Source organism: Amphiprion ocellaris, chromosome 16 (assembly GCF_022539595.1).
Source record: "Amphiprion ocellaris isolate individual 3 ecotype Okinawa chromosome 16, ASM2253959v1, whole genome shotgun sequence".
NCBI lineage: Eukaryota > Metazoa > Chordata > Actinopteri > Pomacentridae > Amphiprion > Amphiprion ocellaris.
The window spans coordinates 18,452,378-18,475,212 of NC_072781.1; the positions used below are offsets into that span (position 1 = coordinate 18,452,378).

The window sequence follows — 22,835 nt, forward strand, 5'->3', positions numbered from 1 at the left end:
GGTGTGAGACATCTTATAGTTGTTTTGTAAAATATATTTTTGGACTTCAGTGTGGAACAGCCTGTTACAGAGGTTTTGATTTATGGTGACAATCAGTAGAAGAAGTGAGAATAAAAGTATGACTAACTTGATGCTGTGGCAATGTTTTCTTGCATGTTGCAATGTTTTGAGCTCACCTCTTCAGCACTACAACTCGGCACCATGGACAGCGTTTAAATCCTTCCACTGGCTCATGTGCCTATAATACAAAGCTGACTGAAATCATGTATACACTACCAGTCAAAAGTTTGGACACACCTTCTCATTCAATACTTTTTATTTATTTGTATTATTTTGTACATTTTGTATAGATTAATACTGAAGATTAACACTTTTTTCTTTTTACATATTTTCATATGTATTATTTTATAGTTTTGATGTCTTCAGTATTAATCTACAATGTACAAAATAATTAAATAAAAAACACTGAATGAGAAGGTGTGTCCAAACTTTTGACTAGTAGTGTAGTTCTGAAGAACTCCTGGAGATTCCTCCTAATCTGGAAAGTCATCTGTCTAGTTTATCTAGACTCGGATGTATGTATTAATATAAATAATAATAATATATAATTTACAAAGTGCTTTGACAGACAAAGCAAAAGCAGGATCCTCTTAAGGCAAAATCACAAGAATTAAGATAAAGTGAAAAACACAAAAATGCAAACTGCAAAATGTAAAAAGAAGTCAGTGATTGTGTACGTCAGGTTGATCAAAAGCTGAGGGGTCTGATGGCAAAAGCTTGGCCACCGTTAGATGTGAGATTAACACTGTACAGATAATTCTAAATTAACCAGGAATCCAGTGGCGATAACCAAAGAGGTGATATGATTTCATCTGCTAAAAGCAGTGAGAAGCCAAACTGCTGCGTTTTGAACCAGTTGGAGGTGATAGAGCGACTTTTGCTTTATTATAGCTGTCAAACCGGGAGAAAATAAGTGAATGACTTTTTCCAGATCAGAGTGTTGGGAACTTTTGATCTGCGGTTTGAAGGTTAGCTCTGAATGAAACAGTACTGCCAAATCTGGCAACAGTCTTCACGTTAACAGACAAAGGACCAAGGCTGCTCTCAATGAGACTGTTATGGTTTGGGGGACTGAATAATATGATTTCTGATTTTGAGTCATTGAGTCATATTCATGACTGTTTGGGTCCATTGTGTATCTCTGATAACAGTTTACCCTCCTGAGCCCTGCTCAAGCAGTTTTACTGTTGCCAGGAATGAGCTTTGCCTCACCGGGTTACAGGCCTTCATACTGTCCTCTGTACTTCCAACCACAGTCTTCACCTTCTCAACTCATAGGTCCACATGGTGAATTAGCCAGTCTGATGGCACGCCACCTCTGGCTTTGATTAGCCAGCTTGTCTGAGCTCTGCAGTCTGTGATGAATGGAGCCTGTGGACCTCTGTAGCTCCAATTAAAAACCATTTGCTCCAAGCCTTGCACGTTACTGCATTTATGTGTGCTGTGTGTAGGTGTGTTTTCATGCCACCTTTATTCTTTGCATTAAAAAGACCCTGGCAGTGTTACAATTTCTTCCTTTAGCCCTATTGGTTATGGCTGTGATTTCCTCTCTTTTTTTTTCTTCTTTTTTCCCCCCACACATTATGTTCATGAAAAGCAAATCAACAAGAAAAAAAAGACTGACAAAATCATCATGCTTTGTTAACACTTTCATATATATGTGTATGTAATGGATGCTAAATACGCCATCTAACTAAAAATGTAAAAAATACTGTTTAATCCCATACAGTTTTTGTCTGAATAGGAATAATGGTAATGAAAATATTGCATTTGAATGAATATGCTGTAATTGTGTTCGCTTTCACAATCTATTCCTCTAAATTGGTCACATATCAATCAAACTCTTGTTTTGAATCGTGGCCTCGGACTCTGTGAGACCTCTGACCTTTGACCCTCTCATTGGCAGGATCATCCGTGGCCCAGCTGAAGGCAGAAGATCCTGAGGGTGAGCCTCTCATGTATGGAGTTTCAGGAGAAGAGGCCATGAGGTATTTTTCTGTGAACAAAGAAAGTGGTGTGGTCTGGCTTCGACAGCAGCTCGACCGTGAGGTACGAACACCAAGCAAACACACATCCTGAGTAACTGCTGCCCACATGCTCACACATTACCAAAGCAAATGCTCTAGACACAAGAGAAGATACTCAGGACAATTTTAAAAATAGGAGATGGAGTGTAAATTATCAAATGATGAAAGCGCAGTGAAAAGTGCAACACTATGCGAGGATAGATGCGGCACAAAAGACTGAGAGGTCCGAGTGGTCTGTCTCTATCCTCCTTCTCTCTTCTGTCTGGATTTTTTGCACTGCTTCTTTGCATTACACATCCATTCAAAGTTTGAGTTGATGTGTGTCTCTGTCTCCACCAGACCAAGTCAGAGATGCAGGTCGAATTCTACGTGAGTGACATCCAAGAGGTAAGAGACAGATTTGCACTGTGATCTCCATTGTGACACATCGCCTTACATGCTGACATCCTGGATGTAGACTGACCACGTCACGTACAGTACTGGCCTCGCAATCCGTCTCTTTTTCAGTCACTCACTTTCATTCTCAGCCTTATTTCTCTCCTTCTCACATGACACCTGTCTTACTCAATGCAATTTAGTTGCTGAAACATACTGACGTCCAACGTACTCTCTCCCGCGGGTAATCTATCACACACTCATCCTGTTTTCTTTTACTCTGAATCTCAGCTTAGTGTACCTAATGCATACTTTCAGTGACTATAATTCTCTGGCAAGAAATATGTGGAGGTGGCTTTGGAACTGTTTTACCAAGGTGTTTCCTCCCTCAGGTGGTCAAAGACACAGTAAATGTCCAAATTGGAGACGTTAACGATAATGCACCAAACTTCCATGGGCAGCCCTACACAGTCAACATTCCAGAGGTAAGGATGACAGATCTTATGAACTTACTACTTCCAAGTTTTAGATTCACTTTTATCAAATGGAAAAACAACAAAGACCCGAAGAAGACTGAAGTAAAAAGAAAATTCATCATATGTAGAACAGTTGCTATTCAATTTGTTGTTTTGTAGACATCAAAACTTTGATGCCAGCAGAAAGACTTGTGAACATTTTCCTGAGAAATAGCTCCTGGAAACCGTTTTCGTTTCTGAATTTTACAAAATGATAAGAAAACATGCATGAAATTCACCTCATGACTGTTGTAACAGTTGTAACTGTATGTCGGTGCCATCAAATTTATGGTGATCATCAACTATTCATAGTGCAGTTTGGTCACTGCTATGCTGAAAATAGCTTTGTTTTGCTGCACCCGTGATCTTCCCACGATTTGAGGAGTTGTCTTGTTGCTCATGTTTAGAGAATGTGCATATAGCCTCCTTTATAGGGAAGAAAAACACTCTCTCCAGCGAGGACCTCAATCTCTATTCTCCTCTCAGGTTCTCTCGCTTCTCTGTCCTCTCTCTGAATCTGCTACCTCCCTTCTCAGCTCTCACTTCTTTCCATCTATGTGTCTATGTGTCTCCTCCATGCCCTCTCCCTCTTCTAATCCTTGATATGAAGTAATTGCTAGAGTGGAGTGGAGGACTTCAAACAGGGGATGAAATCCACACACGCAAACACACACACACACACACACACACACACACACACACACACACACACACACACACACACACACACACACACACATCCACATGTCTTGTGTTTATATTGAGCACATACTCCTTTCTGAGTCTTCACCAAATCTTCAAAGCCACTGGCTTTTTCTCTCTCCAATCCATAAAGTCAGGCAAATAAATGGGAGAAATAAGGCCTGTTTAGAAGAGGCTGTTTAGATCACCCACCAGGGAAGATTCTCTCAGGCCATTGCAACAATCACTTGTGTGGGACTCACTGAGTGTCCACATGCAGACTTTCCAAGCTTTGCAAACAATAGGCTTCGGTTTAGCCTGGAGAAAGCCATTAAACACGGCTGTGTTTGACCCTCGTCGCTCACATACTGTTAGTTCCCTTGCATCACTGAATTACTGCTTGTGTCAATCCTACCTTCCTAGTAATTATAGAATTTCAGCTTTTTTATGTGAAGCTGTTAAATATGTTGTGAGAAAACAAACTCAGATGTTGCTCAAAGGTGGATCACTTAGTACTATGTTATTAATCTACTCATAATCAATTACTTATATTATTTTCAGAGAAACAAATATCTAAATATTTGCTGATTAAAACCGAATCTACCTTAGTACATGTGTGCGTCTTGCAAAAGTAGGGTCAAAATTAGAGACATTTGGCTCTTATGAGTAATGAAAAACTAGTCTGAAGAAGCTCTTTTGTCAGTGTATGGTGCAGGCTTACAATTTCTGACGTGATCAAGAGGAATTCCACTGGTTAAATTGTTGAACCATTCATACTATGGAATTTAGGAGTTTTGTGTTCATTGTCATACCTATTAATGAGCTGCTAGTGTTCTTCTCACTGATGTATTTGACACAGATGGTGGACAAACTGTGTCTTTCTCTCTATTGCAGCAGATAAAATTACCAAACAGCCTGTCAGTGTTTTATTTTTTGAGGTCATAAGTTATAGCCATTTTTCCACAAGGTATTTGGGCTCTTGTCCAGGATCACAAACTTGCTATTTCTACTTCATTAGAAGAGCACAAACTGAACTTGGGCAAGTCGGTTTCTTGGTGGACCTCCAGAGCCTGGTCAGAGAAATGTTTTATGAGGAACATTTGGTTGTTCTGTTCTGGGAGACTGAATTTTATCTTTTTCGATTCTCAGTTTTGGTTCAGGGTAACACAGCTGGTTTTAGCTTACTGTTGGTATAGTTGGTTATTGGCAGGTTGTTGGTTTTAATGATAAGTGAAGGGAATGTAAAAACAAACTCAGATGAAATCTCATAAGTTATCATTTATATGTGTGTTATAATGTTTGTTTCCTAATCAGTTACTTGTATGTTAACTCAATTTCAGAGAAACAAAATGTCTAAATATTTGCTGATTAATGCTAACCATTGCCTCCAGCTTTGTACATGTGTTTCTAATACAGTCAAGAGGAATTAAACACTTTAAATTTGGTAAACCATTGGTAATTAGACGGTGGAAGAGGGCTGTGACTCCTGTATTTATATTTGAGAAATGTGCTGGACAATTTTTTTTTCTTTTCTCCACACTGCAATAGATAAAATTACCAAGCGACCTGTCAATGTTTAGTGTTTTATTTTTTTGAGGCCATAAGAGTTATAGCAGTTTTTCTGCGACATATCTGGCATCCTGTCCAGAATTACAAACTGGCTACTCGTACTTCATCAGAAGCACACAAACTGACCTTGGACGGGGTAGTTTATTGGAGGAATTCTGGAGCCTGTATTCATTTGGAAGCCTGGGGTTGTTTTCTTCTGGGAAAACTGCATTTCATCTCTTTGGTTTCTCAATTTTAATTGCTAGTTTTTGGTTGCTGCAGTTATTGGCATTGTTTATTGACAGGTTGCTGAATTAATAGGGGTCACAGTCTGAAGAAGCTCCTTTTTCAATGTATGGCATTAATACTTAGAGTTTCTGAGGTTGTCAGAAAAGCTCCATAAGTTAAACCAGGTAGGTAAAAGGGGGTTAGGAGTTTTGAGTTTACTACGATAAGTAAACTGTCACTTTTGTATTTCAATTTGAGAAATATGTTGGACAAATTCTGCCTTTCAAAAAGATAATATTACCGAGCAACCTCTCTGAGTTTCATGTGTTATGTTTTTTTTTTTCTGTGAGTCTTTATTACTCATTACTTTACATTGGAAATAGCCAAAGCCTGTAACAATGAGCCACAACTTAGTCAAAATAAGACATGCAAACCTTGTGTATGTGAGCCCAGTATGATTCAGATGGAACATGTTTTATCACAAATCTCATTGAAATGGCTTGTGTGCTCTGATTGATAAATGAGACACAGCAAATACATTCATATGTATTAGACTATGTGTTGCGATAAGAATTCAGCACACAGTCCAATTCGTACACAGAGAGCTCTTTATTAAGCCTTGTGCCTCTTCCACTTTAGGCCTTTTCCAGTTTTGGAAATTGTGTTCATGCAGCAGTCAGTTTCTTCTTCACTGTGGCATGTCTCCCCTTCTTGTACCCTTTTCTCCATCTTATCTTATTTCCCCACAACTTTCGTTACGTGCATTTTTATGGCCTCATTACTTCTGTGACCCTAACCGACCTCTACCGGGCAAAGCAAACATGCTGCGACATCACTTCATCATGCTGTCACTCGCTGGACGTGCCTCAGTAACTGGGGGTTCGAGCTCCATCACCACTACTAGACAGTGCTGTTGAACTTTAGTGCACAAAGAAAAAGGTGAGAAACAGTGATGGATGTGAAGAATGATAGAGTGGTGAAACTACAGTAAAAGAGTCAGTATTAACAGAAGGACTGTATTCAGATAATGAGATTTAACACAAGCAATGGAACTCAGGACATAACTAGAAATGTAGAGAGTGCAGTACTCCACCAAGGCTTCTCATTCCTTGTATCATTTCCGACGGATAAGTTCACAGTGGTCGATTTGTAGTAGGATCATAATCATGTGATCGTCAGCAGGCAGCTGATGTAGTGTTCACTTGTTGTCATAGGTACAGTGACTTTGTGCCATCATCAATGATACAGAAATCGTGGATCCAGACTATAAGCCGCATTACTGCCAAAATCTAATCGATTGGTCCTTATGTCATTTCTGACCTTCCCTTAAAATTTCATGTAAATCTGTTAATCCATTTTTGACTAATGTTGCTAACAGACAGACAGACCAACGCCAATCGTCACATAACTCTGCCGCGTTCCTTGGCGAAGTAATAAACAGAATGACACAAGGTGCTTAAGTGTTGCTGAAACAGAAGAATCGTCAGAGTAGGAGGTGTTCTGAAGTGAGCCTTAGCAGCGTTGAACAGACAAAGCAATGTGAGTGGCAAGGTGAGCAGTGCAGTAGGGAGAGTGGGGGAGAGTGTGTGTAAATGTCGTTTTAATTTGTAGAGCCATAAAGAGGGTGAAGGGGAGCAGGTGGGCGGCTAGCATTCCCTCTGTCAGCGCTAATGAGCTGGCCAGATTTACAGCATCCACACACTCAGGCAGCCAGCAGCAAAGACTGGATACAAAAGAGCGACGACTATCAGCAGAAATAATGTTTTGATAGAACAGCAGATGGGCCACAACCCAAATCCATTATTGGATGAGATGATAGAGCGAGGCCGCAACATACTGAGAAGTGTTTTTCACATTCCCTAAACGCGACAGGTAGTCCTCCATAAAGAAAACCCTCGCTCACAATGTTTTGCCAAGTGTGCATCTGCGGCATACAGAGCTGCTCTCTGAGCAGCTGTGAGACCAGCCATGACTTAAAGAACAGCCCTCGCTCAGCTCCCCCCAGCTGTCCGACCCTCACACTCCCCACTGGGAGTTGGTCTCTCTGTCAGTGCCACTGTGATAATATCAGACACCAGCGCTAACAACTTCTCTAACTATGCCCAGTGCATGCCATCTCCTGCAGTTCCATAAACTCCCCTGACCACAACCTCAGTTTCTGTTCTTGAACTCACTTGTATTCCTCGGCCTCTCTTTCTCTGCAGTCTTTTCTATCTCAGATACCTGTTTCTGAGGCTCATCTGTCCTCCACAGCTAACTTTCTCTATGGCATTCACCTCAAACAAATGTATTTAGTCAAAGTTTAAAGACATTATATATACTTAGTTTAGAGACCTTAGCACAGTATAACTTTGTTGGTTTTCTTAATCTATTTATTTATTTATTTATTTTTTTGCTCAGCCCATCCACTTGTAGAGTAGCAGAATTCAAATTCCATCTCTTTTTCATCCTCTTGCCAATACTCTCATTCATCCCTCCCTACAGTAGATACGCAGTGCAGTGGAATCCTGCCTTAGATAACACAGTAATGATGCACACAAGATTGTATAGCCGACTTCAGACCAGCGCTATAATGCGGCACATAGATGGATTAAACGTATTGGCAAACAGGCAGACAGGCAAGAGCCTCCAAGTGATAGATACCCAAACTTTATCTGTTTACTGTCTCTCAGGTATGTCAGGCAGGTGAGCAAATCCTTCCTCAGCCTCTATTTTCTATCAGCCATATCTCAATGTCCCTCTCTAACCTACAGTAAGCTCTGATGAACTACGGCTGATGTTATAGAACAGGGCTGGCCAAGGTGGAAACCCCTTGGGTGAAAGTGAGACATCTAAAGAAAGAAAATCCCTCCATTCTGGTTGGATCCAAAAAAAGTTTTTGTAGTTGGTTTGTTTCAAAAAGATGATGTAGAGCCTGACGGAGGCACTTTGTGTCCAATTTCACATCTTTTCTTCTAGGCTGAATTGGTCTCGAAGTATTTACTGCAGCAAGTCAGATAAAAGTGCATGTCTATAATCCATATCAGAGAGGTTAAATAGTAGGTACAACCTGCATACAGCAAAACATTCCAATGATACCATTGTTTTCTTTGTGCACCAAAGACTAATCATGACACATTATATTTTCATTCATCTAAACACTCAAATAAAAAAATTTAAAGTAACAGCATATGAAATCTCAGGAAATTTACACTACCGTTCAAAAGTTTGGGGTTACTTAGAAATAGCTTATTTTTGAAAGACAAGCATTTTTTTCAATGAAGATGACATTAAATCAATCAGAAATCCAGTCTAGACATTGATAATGTGGTAAATGACTACTCTAGCTGGAAACGGCTGATTTTTAATGGAATATCTACATAGAGGTACAGAGGAACATTTCCAGCAACCATCACTACTGTGTTCTAATGCTACATTGTGTTAGCTAATGGTGTTGAAATGCTAACTGATGATTAGAAAATCCTTGCGCAATTATGTTAGCATGTGAATAAGTGTGTGAGTTTTCATGGAAAACATGAAATTGCCTGGGTGACTCCAAACTTTTGAACAGTAGTGTAGGTGGGTTAGCCAAGACTTTTCTGGAAAAAGAAAAGAAAAATAAAACAAGAACCTGCATGTATGGTTAATCCTCATAATGACCAAGATGAGAGTTAAGTAAAGACAGTTATGTAAAGGCTGTGAAATTACAGTGAAACTAGCCAACAGCTCAGTACCTTAATAGAAGCGAAACAGAACTGCTGGTCAGAAACTTGATCTGGTCAAAACAAATGTCCGACTATTAACGTGTTTGTTGATGGTTTTTTTTTTTTTTCAAATAATCAACTTCCTTTTATTCATTCAATAATTGTCTGTTTAAGAAGCACGTCCACTGCTCACAGCCACAAAGACAACAGTTTTGTAGAAGGGACTAAATCAACCCAGCAATGTTTCAGTCTCCAACTTCTGGCTAATACTTCCTCCAAACAATTTGGAGTTGAATAGTATGACAGAATTTCATGCACTGAACACACACTGAAATGCACTCATATTTTAGGTAATATTGGCTGAGGGTGATTGAGAGCTCCTATTATGCCTGTGAATGAGCTGTTTAGTGCTTGATGTGGATTCTGGCAGAAAAACAGAGGCACCTGCTATTTGATGTGCCCTCTGTCGCTGTCAGGTAGAACATAGATGAATCTGTTATATTCCTTTCTTCTTTGCCTTTGTTCACTTCTGAAAGCTGAAATTCAATCCCTAATCTTTTATAGCCTTCTGCCCTGTACCTTAGCAGATTACAGCATCTAAAGGTAATTTGTTTACCAGGTTACAAAAAAAAAGATTTCAGCAGCACTTACATGATATGGATGACTAATGTCTTTGCAGTTGCATGGTGTGTGGAAACTTAGAAAAGAAAGTCTTATTTGAAATTACACCCATAAAATATGTGTGACTTCCACACGGTCACCCTGCACTTACATTGCACAGAAACCAACAAGACACACACACACAAACACACACTCTGCCACCTAGAAGTTGGATTTAGCCCATAATTATTTCAGTATCATCTCTCCTGGTCTCTCCTATGGTGTAATTGAATCTCGTGGTTACTGAGCTGAGTGGTGGCTGGTTGACAGGCGCAGGCCTCAAAGAGAATTCTGCTTGACACTAAGACCCTGAGCCCCATAGGGAGGGATGGAGGGATTTAGGGAGAAAGAGAGAAAAAAATGGGTAAGTCAGAAGGTTAAATGGGAAGCAGTCAATAATTTGCTCACCTCAGGCACCATTTCTACTATACAGATATGCTACTTTGGGATCTAATTCTAAGTAAAAGTTTGTGTTTCTCAAACAAGTATCCTCAATTAAGAACTTGTGCTGCAGTCTTTGACAGCTTAAAAAAAAAGTTGCTCCTTTGCCTCGTATTTTTAATATTGAACAATAAAATCAAGTTAAAAAGAAAGTGTTGAAACAGGAAATTGTAATTTTGTTAAATAGAATTTTTAGATCTTTCTCCATCTGTCATATGATTATGTCTGACAGCAGTGATTAGAACATAGCAACATGATCATCCTCTACAAACTAATCTAACTCCTACACTAACTCCTCCATTTTGTAAACAATGCCGATACAGTGCATATGGCCAATTTATCCACAGACCCAGCGCGGTTTACCAGCTGTTTGTTCACATATTTCATGCAGAAACAGTCCCTTCAATTCAGTTTCTGCATTTCACTAATGGGGTTTATTTGTATGAGTGTGTATGCGAGAGGAGGTGTAATCTTTTATCTGCATAAATTCACCATATACAAGCCTTGATGTTTGGAGATCACATTCTTGAAGAAGTAAGTGAAGTTATTGTGGTCCATGAGTGATGATTCATTTACAGATTTCAGGAAGCCTTTCAGGGCAAATAGCTGCTTAAGTGAGTTGTCAGAGAGATTGTTGGGCCTGCACAACCATTTTTCTGTACATCCTTTCCAGTCCAGGGGTTAATGCAACAAATACTGGCTGGGCGTCACGTACGCTGCCACTCGTGAAGGTAAATCACCCTCTCTTCCTCTCTTTATCTTTCTGTCATTTACTTTATCCCGCTGAGCATGAAGAGCACCTTGATTTGCGTTCTACACAGAGATGGGCGGAGATTTGTCTGTCTAAAGAGGGAGGGCTCATGTTTGTGAGTGACCATCAGAAAGTGTATTTCAGAGAGAGAGACAGAGACAGAGAGAGAAAAGTAAAGGGAAAGTAAGGTGGGAACACACATGGAAAGACTGAATGAGGGGCAAGATTGAAGGGGGAGAGAGAACGGCTTGCACTCCCAAAAGCCATTAAAGTTTGATTCACCCACTCCTCACTCTTTGAATAAATCAACCTGTCGTTCCCTCTCTCCCTTTCTTTCAAGTGTGTGGTTCCCACCCCTCTGTGCCCACCCCCACCCTGCCTTTGGCGCTCTCCTTTCCTCTAACATTCTTGGCAGAATTGTGGATTCTGACAAGGTTTTGCTAACGTGGAGGACATGCATCTTGTCAATCCCTCCATATTTTGCGGTTGTTTGTGTTTATGCTCATGTATATAGGGGAGACAGAGAGAAAGACGGACCGCCAGCACTCGTGGCTTTTTTCGAGGTGTCTGATGGCTTGGTTATGGGAACAATGCGCTGCTGAAAGAGGCAAGAAATTAATGTGTGGAAAGTATTTGTTCAGCAAAAAGTCGTGCCTTCAACTTTACCAGGGCTCCATTTGGCATTATGCAAATTCCCCAACGATTCTTTCCTCCATCTTCTTCTGTATCTCAATATGCTCCTCCTTCCCCATTCGCATGCTTTTTTCCCTCTCCTCACTGTTTCTCTGACCGTGGCTAGATTTTCCTTAATAGAGCTTTATAGCCTTTCCAATTTGCTCAAATCTGCTTTGGCTGTCACTTCCACTATTGAGAAGGTAAGGACAGAGTCTGTAAAGAAAAGTGATGCACTGTAGAGCAGTATAGAGGAAAAGAAATACTGTTGTTACCTACACTTTTCCATCGTTCTTGTTGCTACTTCTCTATATACAGTCCAGTGTAAAATAACATAGTAATGGGGTTAACTGTTGTTTAACCATATATAGTGTGTTTACCATAGTTGTGAAAGACTTGGATTCATCTAGTCCTTTTTGCTAAAATATGATTGTTTTGCCACTATTTCCACTGTTCAATTTACGCTTAAGATCCCAGCTAGTTTGTAGCAGGCATACATGCCAGCCTTAACAAACAACTCTCAAACTAATTAATGTGAGAAACAGATGTTTAAGCTCCAACTTCCAGCTCATCTTTGTCAAATATCTACTTCATTTTCAGGTTGTCACTCTAGCCAATTACATGTGTTTCACACCATCATGTTTGCTGCTTCCTCTTTTAGAACAAATCAGCTTTCATGGCCTTGGAGCTGAGGGGACACAGGATACAGATTTTTTCTTACTGATGTTTGAACTGTGTATTTTTTAATCACATTTGTACCCCCTAGATGTATAACTCTTTGTATTTTAGACACTTGATTTGCTCTACTGAGGCTAAATCACAACTTTGGACAAGAAACATACTGTACATTATAGTTTAACATGCTGTAAAGAGATGGAGAGCACACCTATGCTTCTTTAGGGGATGCACTGCTATCTAATGTTGCATTTTAGTCCCACTGCTAGTAAGGCTGAGAAAGCAATTAATCATTAAGTATATCATAAAATCACTTTGTGCCTCAGTGGTTTTAGCAGGGCTGCCTGAATCCTTGAGTACTCAATTCACGTTACTGTTAGTATAGCAGTGCTTAAGTAGTGACGCTTAAGTGTGTGCAAGTTTTATAATGAGTATCATTCTAATGCTTACAATAATAATACCAAAAAAAACCCACTGCAGACCCCAGCTTCTCTCTTAAACTGTAAAACAGATAATGGAAAATTACTTGTTCCATCACCTGAAGTCTGCCAGTGAGGACAGTATTGTGCATACAGATACAGTATAAATGAGTACCCAACAAACAGATCTGAAAGTTATTTAATTCATTTAATGAACAAGGCATAATGTAGCAATTTGAGTGGTAGCCGCTCATACAGTTGGTGAAGCCCTTTGCAAACATGGGATGACATCGGGTAATGTTGATGCTTAATCAGTCTCTTCAAGTGATGGCCTTCTGTCATTCAAACACAGGTCACTTTTACGTTTATATATACAACAGCTGACAAACTGTAGCTGGTAAAGTGTGACTTTGTGCACGATAGTTAATGACTGATAAATGATGAGAATTAATTAATATTAATGTCATAAGTAAAGATAAGTACACAGTTTGGCATGCCATTAGATCCTGAACGATCCTGTCTCCATGTTGGGGACAATATTCTATTTAGAAGTAAATAATGAAGTTGTTGTTGCTGTGCCATGTGTGAATATACTTAGAGTAACTCTTATACTCATATGGATCCTGCTGGTCTTCAACACTGCAGGCATTTAATAAACTTAGAGGAAAGACTCCTACAAACAACTGGAAGCAATAAAATTAATTTTAACTTCTGTTAACTTTTTGTCAAAAGCCAGATCACATTTATTATTGTTGAGTTTCATTAATGTGACCTGTTATGGTCTCCAGTACAGTAAAGGTTTATTGTTATGGACATACTGGTTTGTAATAGATGTGAAATTGTGGGGAAAAGTGTGTTAGAAAAGCAGTTGTGATTATGTCTTTGACATTCTCTGGGATTTTTTTTTATGGTTTTCCCCGTCGCTTCACATTACTCAAAGTGCATCATCTGTGCATGTCTACAAGTTACTGTGGTGGCATGCCGTTCAGACTTGTGCCATGGTGAAGTGATACTAACTAGAGGTAGACCGATATATCGGCCGGCCAATATTTTGGGCCGATATATGGACTTTTTTCAATATCGGCCATCGGCCGATATTTACAAATAAAAAGCCCATTTGTGATCAGGCACCCGTACGGGCAGCTGCCGCGACCGCTTTTCCCTTAGAAGGACCCCCGGCACTCAGAGAGCGGAGCATGAGCAGAGCGAGTGAGCCAGGCAACAACAAGCCTAACCCTAACCACTTTCAGGTTACTTTTTAATTGTATTTTTTGTAAACTTTAAGTATTTTCTTTATGTTATTGTACTTTTTCACTTTTTGTGTTCAATAAATGTTAGAGTTCTACTAGTGTATTTAATTTGTAATATATACATGTATATACTTTTAGTGTTTAAATTGCCTTTTGTAATCGATGTGCTTTAAAAAAAAAAGGATATCGGCTTTAAAAATCGGCTTCTACAATCAGCTTTAGATATCGGCCATCGGCTGAAAATTTTTTTAAAAATCGGTATCAGCATCGGCCTTTGAAAATCCCATATCGGTCGACCTCTAATACTAACGGTTACTGGTGCTGACCCAGTAGGACTGTCATTGTGACTTGAATGCAAAAGTGAGCAGGGTGCTCATTGAGATATGAAGCCATCATGTTCAGAAGCCATCAGATTGGAGAGAATCCCATATCTGAAAGGGTCTTATTTCTGCTGGTGTTTGATAGGTTTTCTCTTTTTTTCAAACTTTTTTTAATTATGAAGTGCATAGACTGAAAGACAGCTGAGATATGATTTGATGAGTTGAAAGTCTTGACGTTGAAAAAATGGTGTGTTGTATTTTTCCATTTTATCAGACATCAGTCACATAGAAACAATTCTTTTTCCTCAAGTAAGCAAGATTTGTTCCCCCTGTAGTCACTAACAGTGATACCAGCAACCCTCACCAAGGTTCCTCTTCATAGGGAAAACTCTTTTGTTCTCAACCCCTTCCTCTCCACCTCCTTCGTGGCTCCCCCTTCTGTGGTGTCCCCAGCATAAGTGCTTTGATGTATAATTGAGTTGGGCACTTGACCACTCCTTTCCCTCGTTCTTCCACTCTTCTCTCTATGCCCTGCCCGGACCCAGTTTCTAGAAAAGGCAAGTTAAAAAAGAGACAGGAAAAAGAAAATATCACAAGTAAGGAGGGAAATTGAGACAGTGCCTAAAAGAGAGATTTTTGCCAGGACAAAGGTCATTTGATTGTAATAAAACTCCTTTTAAAGAAACACGTGAGGCAAGATTTGCTAATACAAAATTCCAGGAGCCCCTGCAAATGATTTAATAAAATGCTATTATGAAATGTTGGATGAGCAGAGTGGATTGAGACTGTCAAAGACATAGACAGTCCTCGACAGTCCTCTTGTCGAGTGCTCCATACTCATGTCATGTCTCATCAACAAGATGTAATTTAATTTGACAGCATCACATTCTACTAATTGAGATAAAGAGAGATAGATGAAAAGGGAGTGAAGTGATGGAAATCACTGGTTGAAGTATTTGCTTTGTTGTAGGGAGTACAATTTACCATCTAATGATCCCTTTTATACAGGAGGTGATTATACACGTTGCCATTCTGCATTAGTGTTATTAGTGCTGCCTATGCTTTTTAGTGATCCATCATTCTACAATGCACATACTGTCTATATCTTGTAAGTCTCAGTAACATTTTGTTGTAATAAAAAAAAGTGGTGTTTTTTGTCTCATTCATATCCAATTCTTCCTACATGCAGTACTTTTATTTGTTCAGTTTTCTGTCTGTCCCACTCTTCTCTGCTGCAGAGCTACATGAAGTGATTGCAAACGGCCCCCAGTAGTGCAGTCGTGTCTCTGTACTCGCTCTCAGTCTGTAGAGATCTATTTGTCTTCCTGGATGTGACTTTTACATCAGTTGAGCTCTTTCACTTGTGTTCTGTTCTATTCTGTTTGGGGTGATCAACAGGGTGGGGCATGTGCAAGTCCGGTGCTGGGTCTACTTTGTGACATACTATTGATGTGTCATATCATATCATACAATGTCTGTATTAAAAAATATATACCGCAGTACCATTGATAGTTATGTAATACAATTTTGACTTAGTAAGTGCCCCCAGAAGCTGTACAGCATACCTAAGGACTGCATTGCTGTAGGATCTAACACAAATCTCACAGGAGTGGGCGGTTTTAACTTTACTGCAGGCAGGACCAAACTGCCACGAAACAAACTAGCGAAATGAAGTCAAAAAATGAAGTTGAAATGAAGATTAAAGTGGATTTTTACAATAAAAGGCAAGGTCAGTCTAGTATGTGGATAAATTTCTCAGTGAAAAAGAATTGGACTTATTTGCCCTGAATGTGCACAAATGGGTTCAAATCTGGCACCTCTGGGTGGAAGCAACACACCTGTTCCATTCTCTTCAGTCAAAGTAAGCTCTTCTTCTTCTCAAACAGTTTGTGTCTCGATATTAATACTACACAGTAAAATAACATGTTTTTCCAGTGGATTCTATATATAAAATGGACATAGAAACCATGACGTTATCTACTGGTTTGTGCACTATTGTGTTGACTTTAGTTTAAATGTGACTGTGACCGTGCTGGCTTTTAAAACTGAATGTAACGATCCAGTGGTAAATCTGATTGGAGAACCCAAGGACATTACACATGATGATAGGTGTAGGTAGCCTGTCATTCATAAACTAGCCCTCCCCTCAAAGACACCTGCTTTATGGTGGTATTTTCTTCTATATGGAACCATATTTTGCTAAATAAACATGATTTTGCATTTAAAAAAAATATGAAACTAGTGATTGAGTCCATAGACTTTTTAGGAAAATGTTTTCTGAGGTACAGAGTAGTAAGGTCATTTTCTCATAGACTTCTATGGTGTCAGACTACTTTTGCAACCAGAGTAGTCGCCCCCTGCTGGCTATAAGAAAGAATTCAGGTTTAACGCACTTAAGCATTGGCAACACTTTATAGACCAGGAGATTATGTCCGTCTTTTATGGACTTCAAGAAGTTCTCCGCCTCACCCACAAACAGGGGGCGTAACTCCCATTTTAGGGCATAACTGTTTTGTATGAAACCTTATATCGCTATCACAAAAACTTAAATGTTTGAAGCAATCAAGGAAATAAAGGAGAGGAAATCTTGAAACTGGCATGCTGTTGCTCCAGGACAATGCACCCGTCTGCACAGCACAGGTGGCAGTCAGTCGAAGTTGAGTGAGAAAGGGGCATGGGGCTACAGTTCAGAGCCACATTTGGCTGCTTCTGCCCCCTGTGCTGTGTGGACAAGTGATTATAAAAGCAGTCCTGCACAGGGCTCTATTACACAGAGGCTGATCTGTTGCCATCATCTCTCTCCTTATTCCCTTTTCTCTCTGTCTTGCGCTCTCTCACACATGTAGAGTTATTGAAAATGAAATACCTCATACTCATATGTATGTCAGTGTTCCATTTTATTTTGCCCATCAAACACCTTAGTCTTTTTAAAATTCCTTAGCTGGTTAGCAGGTAGAGACATTTTAATGCTAAGTCAGATATAGGAATGATGCATTTAACTACACACACTCTCCTATGGGGAGTAACCACTGGTATTTTTGAAGTCCTGGAATAATGCATGGGAAATTAAAGGGTACCTGGAGTCATAGTGCAGGAAAAAGACAGCCTTGTTATGACTAGTCAGATGTGTCTGCAGTTGCTTGAAACCTGTGAATTATGCATTGGAAAGGAAGCATGTATATTTCTGCTTGTGTCTGTGTGAGAGTGTGAGTGGGTGTGGGCAGTAAGACACATGAGACTTCATGGAAGTGAAGCCCTATCCGCCCTTGCGATACCCCATGCCCGAGGCTACAGATAGAAAGAGTTGTTGATATAGAGTGCAGTGTACCTATAGGAGCAGGCTGCGGAATAGAGAGATTCAGGGGTACAGAGTTCACAGTGCAGTGAAAACACACAAAAGGCTTGAAAACAAGTGCACACGGGGATACAAGGAGATAGGATAGAAAGGCAATGGGGAAAAGAGAGCAGGTATCTGTTGAACAACACATAGTGCATTGAATCCCATGTGATGTTTCTGAGATAAGATGGCCTCAGTAGCGACTTTGGCATCATGGTTTGTTTGCGAATTTAAAGTGTAAAGAGTGGCTTCTCTTGGTGATCAGCCTCAAACACTTAGCTCCGGTAAATGAGGAGGTACCATAATTTGCAAAGCAAAGGTAGTTCATGTTTATTTATATATTCCTTCAAAGTCCAAGTGTTTCCACTGTTAAAAAAAACATGGCTGGCAGACCATACAGGCAAAAGAAACTAAGATATAAGAGAGTTAATATTCTGGATAAAAGCAAGAAATCCAGACATATGATCAGAAGAAAAGGTTTAATATAACTGTGGAAGTGTAGTGGATTTTTCTGAAGTAATTGCCTTGGGATTCCACAGACATCACTCTACCAGAAATGTGAGGAAAAGACATACAAAGGCCTATCCATCTATTCACTGAACAGCTTATCATCCTATCCTGAGTTTAGAGGGGAAGATGGAGCCTGTCCTGAGAGACATTCAACGAATTATAGTTTTTTTTCTGGACAGGTTACTCATTGATCAGTATCAACACATACTTACAAACACACACACACAGTCAGTCAGGCCTGTAAGTTGCCAATTAGTCCAACCTGTGAGTCTCTGCACCCTTTGTGGACATCATCAGCCCATTCCATAGCCATTATCATCATCTATCATCCTCATTCATATGGGCCAGTAAGGGTTTTCTCAGTGTTCTAGTAGGCCAGTATTATCCCATTTAATGGTAGAGCAGCTGTAATTTTGCACTTACAAAGAGGAGCAAAAGCCCGTATTTACAAGTTGAAGAGGTATGTGGTGGGCTCAGTTAGCTGATTGTCAGCCAGGAGACTTGAGTCCTATGATAGTATTTGTTGACTAAAGTCTCATTGTTACTTAGATTTTTCACTTGATGTTTAAATGCATTTTCTGTTGATGCAGGTAAAGTTTAGGCACCAGAACTACTTTGCTAAGTTTAGAAAGAGATCATTGATTGGGTTTTAATACAGTTTATGGCTACATTTATTATATAATGCAAAGCTTTCCAGGGTGAAGACTCAACCGGAGATTTTACATGCAAATATTCACACTACTACTAGAAGTCACTGATGTTATCAGGGTTACTTTCTGTTTGCCAGTGATCAGAATGAATAATAATGTGCCAACTGAGCCTACTAGAAGGTGGAGGACATCCCTACTGGCCCATAGCGATGTTAATGATGGATGATGGTAACAGCCATTGAATGGGCTGCTAATGTCTGAATCAGGTGGTGTTCTGATGTTTTGATGTCACCATTTCTCTGCCAGAAACAGACAAATAGTGACCAAAAAAATGACCAAAACCCCTTGGTGACAAGGGATTGATGAGATGAACACTGGTATGTAGATTGCTGATAGCTGACTTACGTGAATAAGAACTGTTAATTGCTTCTATAATGACAAAGGTAACTGATCCTAGAAATACTGAAGCTTCTGTGTTGACAAGACAAATACATCAACCACTACTGATTTGCCCTCTTCCAAACAGAACAGCTTAATCACCAGAGCACAGTACAAGACTTTCACTCTGATTATCAGGCAAGGCAGAAACCAGGGCAACTGGAGGAAATTCATGGAGACAGTAGGATGACATACAGAGTGACTCAAGATCTTTTTCAGGTGAAACTACACTGTGAGCCTTGAGACATTTTGTCATCTCGTACAAAATCCTAAACCACTAAAATGTAAATGCTTGAGAAGGCAATAGTAGATCCATAAACTGAAGGCTGTTTAAAAGATACAGAAATGAACAGTCTGGAAAGCCTGCCTGCAGCGTTTTAGACATTGCAGATTACAGTACTTGAGATAGTACGACAACAGAGCATCAGTAACTGTTCATTTAAACAAGCACAAAAGCCTTCATATCAAAAATATTGCATTAGACAAAGTCCTGTTTGTGACATCTGAAATTACTACCCGAAATCACATTCTGTTTCACATGCAGCATTTCAAGTGAAATGTCAACATCTCACAAGTTCATAAAAAGATCATCAAATCTTCATTCAAGACTTAGTGTCAAACAAAACTGCTGTTTTAGTCTCTTCCTCCGATATGACACTTCATCTCTCCTCTCCATGTTGGTTCTGGGTAATTGCCCAAACAGTGTTCCCATCGCTCTCGGTGAATTCAAATCAGATCTGTTACCACTGGTGAGTGACTGCGAACATAATCCAGCTGCCATAAAAAGCTTCTGCACCAATACGTAAAATTACCACTCAGTACTGGACTATGAGGTTTTGTAATGCTGTTCCAGCTGTGTACCTTTACAGGTGAGTGCCCTCAATGTGAACAGTTAAAAATTAAGAAAATGGAGCAACAAGAGCACAGTGCTCGGCTAATTGAACGATGTACAGCATGATTCTACATGATATTTATGAAGCTGTACAGGTCTATGATCTGCTCTTGGTCACATACCTCTAATGCACACATAGATAAACAAATACAAGCTGCCTTTATACCCACAAATGCTCTCTTCAACCAGTCCCTGATTCCCCTATGTCTTTAAAAGAAAGTGTGGACTGTGAAAAATATGACAAAATAAATAAATAAAGCCAGAGTGTCTTGCCACCCCTAGGCAACAGCCGTTTATATGATAATCAGCTCTACTCTAATTTGCATTTAATTCTATTTTAAAAAATGACTTCTTAAAAAAGAGAAGTGGAGAAGAGCAGCAAAAAGTATGTATGAGAATAAGATATTCTGTAGGAGAAAAAGCAACTGGCTTTTGTTATACTTTATATTTAACTGCTATTCATTGTGGAGTTAATCATCATTATTTTATGTCAATGTGACTGTTTAGTGAATCTTAACGGCATGTCCATACATATTGCACTTATATCCCAGTTTTCTTTCTTTACAATTTTAATCATAATGTGTTCTGGACATGGGGAAATTCATTCTGCCCATTAGGTTCTGGCTTTCTCTGTACGCTAATGTTTGTCAGAAATAAATAACATAAATCTGCCTATTGTAACAGGCAAGACTTGGAACATATGTATGGCATTAATATAGCAGTATCTAGAGGTAGTAGTGGAGTAATAGCATCCTTAATAGAGAACAAAGTTATATGTGTGTGCTGTCATACGAGCTTCGCTGTTCCAAGTTTTTTACAGTCACTTTGACTGTGTTTGCAGGTCATTGCATGTGACTCCCTTCCTTTAAAACTGTTGGCCCTGCCCTTGTTCATAAACAGACTGAGCAAGGCCTCCCACACTGCATTGTAATTTGACTGTGCAGTTCAGCATTGAGCAGTTGCTCTAAAAATTAAAAGAATTTAAAAACAAAGTTCTTGATTATGATATACACCAGTCAGGCATAACATTATGACCACCTGCCTAATATTGTTGGTCCCACTTTTGCTGCCAAAACAGCCCTGACCTGTCGAGGCATGGACTCCACTAGACCCCTGAAGGTGTGCTGTGGTGTCTGACACCAAGATATTAGCAGCAGATCCTTTAAGTCCTGTAAGTTGTGAGGTGGAGCCTCCATGGATTGGACTTTGTTGTCCAGCACATCCCACAGATGCTGGATTGGATTGAGATCTGCGGAATTTGGAGGCCAAGTCAACACCTCAAACTGGTTATTATGCTCCTCAAACAATTCCTGAACCATATTTGCTTTGTGGCTCGATGCATTATCCTGCTAAAAGAGGCCACGGCCATCAGGGAATACTGTTTCCATGAAGGGGTGTACATGGTCTGCAACAATGCTTAGGTAAGTGGTAGGTGTCAAAATAACATCCACATGGATGGCATGACCCAACGTTTCCCAGCAGAACATTGGCCAAAGCATCACACTGCCTCTGCCGGCTTGCCTTCTTCCCATAGTGTATCCTGGGGCCATGTGGCCTCAGGTAAGCAATGCACACACACCCGGCCATCCACATGATGTAAAAGAAAACATGATTCATCAGACCAGGCCACCTTCTTTCATTGCTCCATGATCCAGTTCTGATGCTCATGTGCCCATTGTCTAGCCATCATAATTTGGCCCATGTCGAACTCACTCAAATAATTACACTTGTCCATTTTTCCTGCTTCTATCACATCAACTTTGAGGACAAACTGTTCACTTGCTGCCTAATATATCCAACCCACAATCAACAGGTGCCATGATGAAGGGATAATCGGTGTTATTCACTTCAACTGTCAGTGCTCATAATATTATAATATTATAATCGGTGTACACCTAAATTGAGGCTTGTTTGTGGATCTTCTTGTCACGGCCCCTGCTTGACCCCCTCTTCCTGCCAGTCTGTGTGTCTCCTGTCTTGCGGCTCTCTGCGCTGCTGGTTATCAGTGCAGATGGAGAGCAGCTGCAAGAGCCGCACATAGATCATAGATTGTAGATCATGTAATCTTCAGCAATGACACCCAGCTCTGCCCTGCATGCTTTATCAGATCCTACTGCCTGTTTGTCACTGCCGACGACAGTGTGACCCTGAACCGCCAGAGCAACCCCCCAGAAGAAGTCCTCCAGATAGAGGACCTGGACCCCCCAAGTAAGCCTCCGGATAGAGGACTTTGAAGCTGCCCTCCGGGTAGAGGATGTGGACCCTTGCACTGCTCCGGTCGACCTGGCCCTACTGCCCAAAGAGGACCTGGCGTCATTCCTGGCTGCCACGCTCTCCCATTTGCCGCAAGCGCCGGCGTGTGCCTCCCCCCACTGCAGGTCCTCTGAACCTAACATATAACAGGAATGCATTGTGCATGCATCATAGTTTTGTAGCATTTTATCTCATCTAAATAAACTAGTAAACATCTTATAGTAGCTGAATCCTTATTTATTCCCAGACCGCTGATTTATGTTTTAAGATTCAACTTTTAGGAGTTGCTAAAATTATAGATCACTTGACCTGCAATACTTCTGCTCAAATCGATAGATTGATATAGGTAGAGATAGGACAGAACTTAACGCAACCAGAAAAAAAAATTGTTACAAAGATACTCAGCATACCTAAAATATAAAATAAATATGCAATTTTTGCAGCAGATCA

At 40.0% G+C, this 22,835-nt stretch overlaps 1 protein-coding gene across 2 annotated transcripts in view; it reads left to right on the forward strand.

Annotated features, from left to right (window-relative positions):
- cdh23 (cadherin-related 23) overlaps nt 1-22,835 on the forward strand; it is a 203,543-nt gene that overhangs the window by 44,951 nt on the left and 135,757 nt on the right. For both annotated transcript variants that reach the window (XM_035955484.2, XM_055018533.1), the window contains exons 4-6: nt 1,967-2,109; nt 2,427-2,474; nt 2,855-2,947. In XM_035955484.2, the coding sequence (XP_035811377.1) occupies nt 1,967-2,109; nt 2,427-2,474; nt 2,855-2,947 (284 nt within the window). The remainder of the gene's footprint in view (nt 1-1,966; nt 2,110-2,426; nt 2,475-2,854; nt 2,948-22,835) is intronic.